The 1,762-nt window shown below is 74.3% G+C and overlaps 1 protein-coding gene across 1 annotated transcript in view; it reads left to right on the forward strand.

Annotated features, from left to right (window-relative positions):
* The first annotated feature begins 25 nt into the window (after positions 1-25).
* SMTNL1 (smoothelin like 1) overlaps positions 26-1,762 on the forward strand; it is a 4,637-nt gene continuing 2,900 nt past the window's right edge. The window contains exons 1-2 of the mRNA XM_017838225.1: positions 26-233; positions 698-885. Coding sequence (XP_017693714.1) covers positions 26-233; positions 698-885 — 396 coding nt within the window. The remainder of the gene's footprint in view (positions 234-697; positions 886-1,762) is intronic.

Genomic DNA, 1,762 nt, shown 5'->3' on the forward strand with positions numbered 1-1,762 from the left:
CAGCTGCTGTGCCCGCAGCGGGTCCATGGCGGCCGGCACCGGCCCGGATCGGCCCCGATCCCGATCCCGGTGTCGCTCGGCCCGGCCCCGCTCGGTTCGGTCCCGTCCGACCCCCTGGTTCCGCCCGGACCCTGCAGGAACCACGTGGGCGCCGCGCTTCCGCCCACCCGCGCGGTGGCCCCGCCCCGCCGCCGGCACCGGCCAATCGAGAGCAGAGGAAAGCGGGACCGGCCGTGCGCCCCGAGCGCTGATTGGGCATCGCGGGGGGAGGGCGCGGCCACGCCGGCGGCCGGGGCGGCGGGAGGGAAAGGCTCGCGCTCTGCCCGGCCTTTGCCCCGCTGGGGCGTGGCCAGGCCGGAGAGGGCGTGGCCAAGACGAGGGGGCGTGGCCACCACCGGGACCGTCCCCGGGACAGTCCGGGGGTCGCCGCGGCCTTTGGGACCCTCCGTGTTCCCCACCTCTTGTCCCCCGCTCTGGGTCCCTACCGTGTCCCGCCGCCCTGCCCGGGCTGTCCCTGTGTGCCCCATGTCCCCCCTGGAGTCTTTGCCCCCGGCGTTCCCCGTGTCCTCCACGTCCCTCCGTGTCCCTCCACGTCCCTCCATGTCCCTCCGTGTCGCCCGTGAGCCCCGCGTCCCGCCGTGTTCCCCCGCGTGCCCCGTGTGTCCTCCCACCTCCCCCGCGTTCCTGTGACCCCCAGGTCTCCCTGTCCCTGCCCGAGGTGTCCCCTGTGTCCCCCCGGGCCCCCACGGCGCGGGCCCCACGTGTCACCCCTTGGGCTCCTTTGGGGTCGTCGCCGCTGTCCGGGTGGGCGTGTCGGCGCGTCCCCCCCTCCCCAGCCGCGCCCCTGTGTCCGGCCTGACCCCACGCGTGCCCCGCGGGTGGGCGGTGAGTGAAGGCGGCACCTGCCCCCGACCGGGTAAAAATAGCCCCGGGCGGGGGGGTCGGGGCGCGGCGGGGGCGGCGGAGCGGGAACGGCCCGGAGGGTACGGGGAGAGGGGCTCCGGGACGCTCCGGGGGGAACGGGGGGTACGCGGGGCAGGGGGTGGAGCGGGGAGCGGCCGGGAGGGTACGGGCCGGGGGGCACCGGGAGGGGGCAAGGGAGATCGGAAGGGTTTTATAGGGGGGTCAGCGGTGGGAACTGGGGGGCCGGGAGGGGGCACGTGTGGTCACGGAGACACTGGGGATCGGGAGAAGCTGGGGGGGTGGCGGTACGGGGTATGGGGGTGTCTGGAAGGGGCATGGAGGAGACGGGAGGAGGTTATAGGGGCGTCGAGAGTGGGACACGTGGTGTCGGGAGAGGGACGTGGGGGGGTCGGGAGAGGGAATGGGGGCCCCAGACGTAATGGGGGTACAGTGGGCAGGAAGGGGTACAGCGGTGCTGACATGGGGCATGGGGGGAATGGGTAGTGGGGCAGGAGGGGAGTGGAAGGGTTGGTTTAGGGCATGGGGGGCTGGAGGAGGAGTGGGGGGGCCGGGCTGCAGTACTGGGATGTCAGGATGAGTCATGGGGGAGTCTGGATGGGGGCAAATGGGGTGCCCAAGATGGGGGAATGAGTGTGCCGGGGCTGGAGGGGGGGGGGGGGGGCCGGGCTGCAGTACTGGGATGTCAGGATGAGTCATGGGGGAGTCTGGATGGGGGCAAATGGGGTGCCCAAGATGGGGGAATGGAGGTGCCGGGGGGGGAGGGGGGAGGGGGGGGGGGCGGAGGGGGGGGGGGGGGGGGGGGGGGGCTGGAGGGGGGCATGAGGACAGGGGCAGGGTG

The sequence above is a fragment of the Lepidothrix coronata genome, unplaced genomic scaffold (genome assembly GCF_001604755.1).
Source record: "Lepidothrix coronata isolate B3197 unplaced genomic scaffold, Lepidothrix_coronata-1.0 Scaffold329, whole genome shotgun sequence".
In the NCBI taxonomy this organism is placed as follows: Eukaryota; Metazoa; Chordata; class Aves; order Passeriformes; family Pipridae; genus Lepidothrix; species Lepidothrix coronata.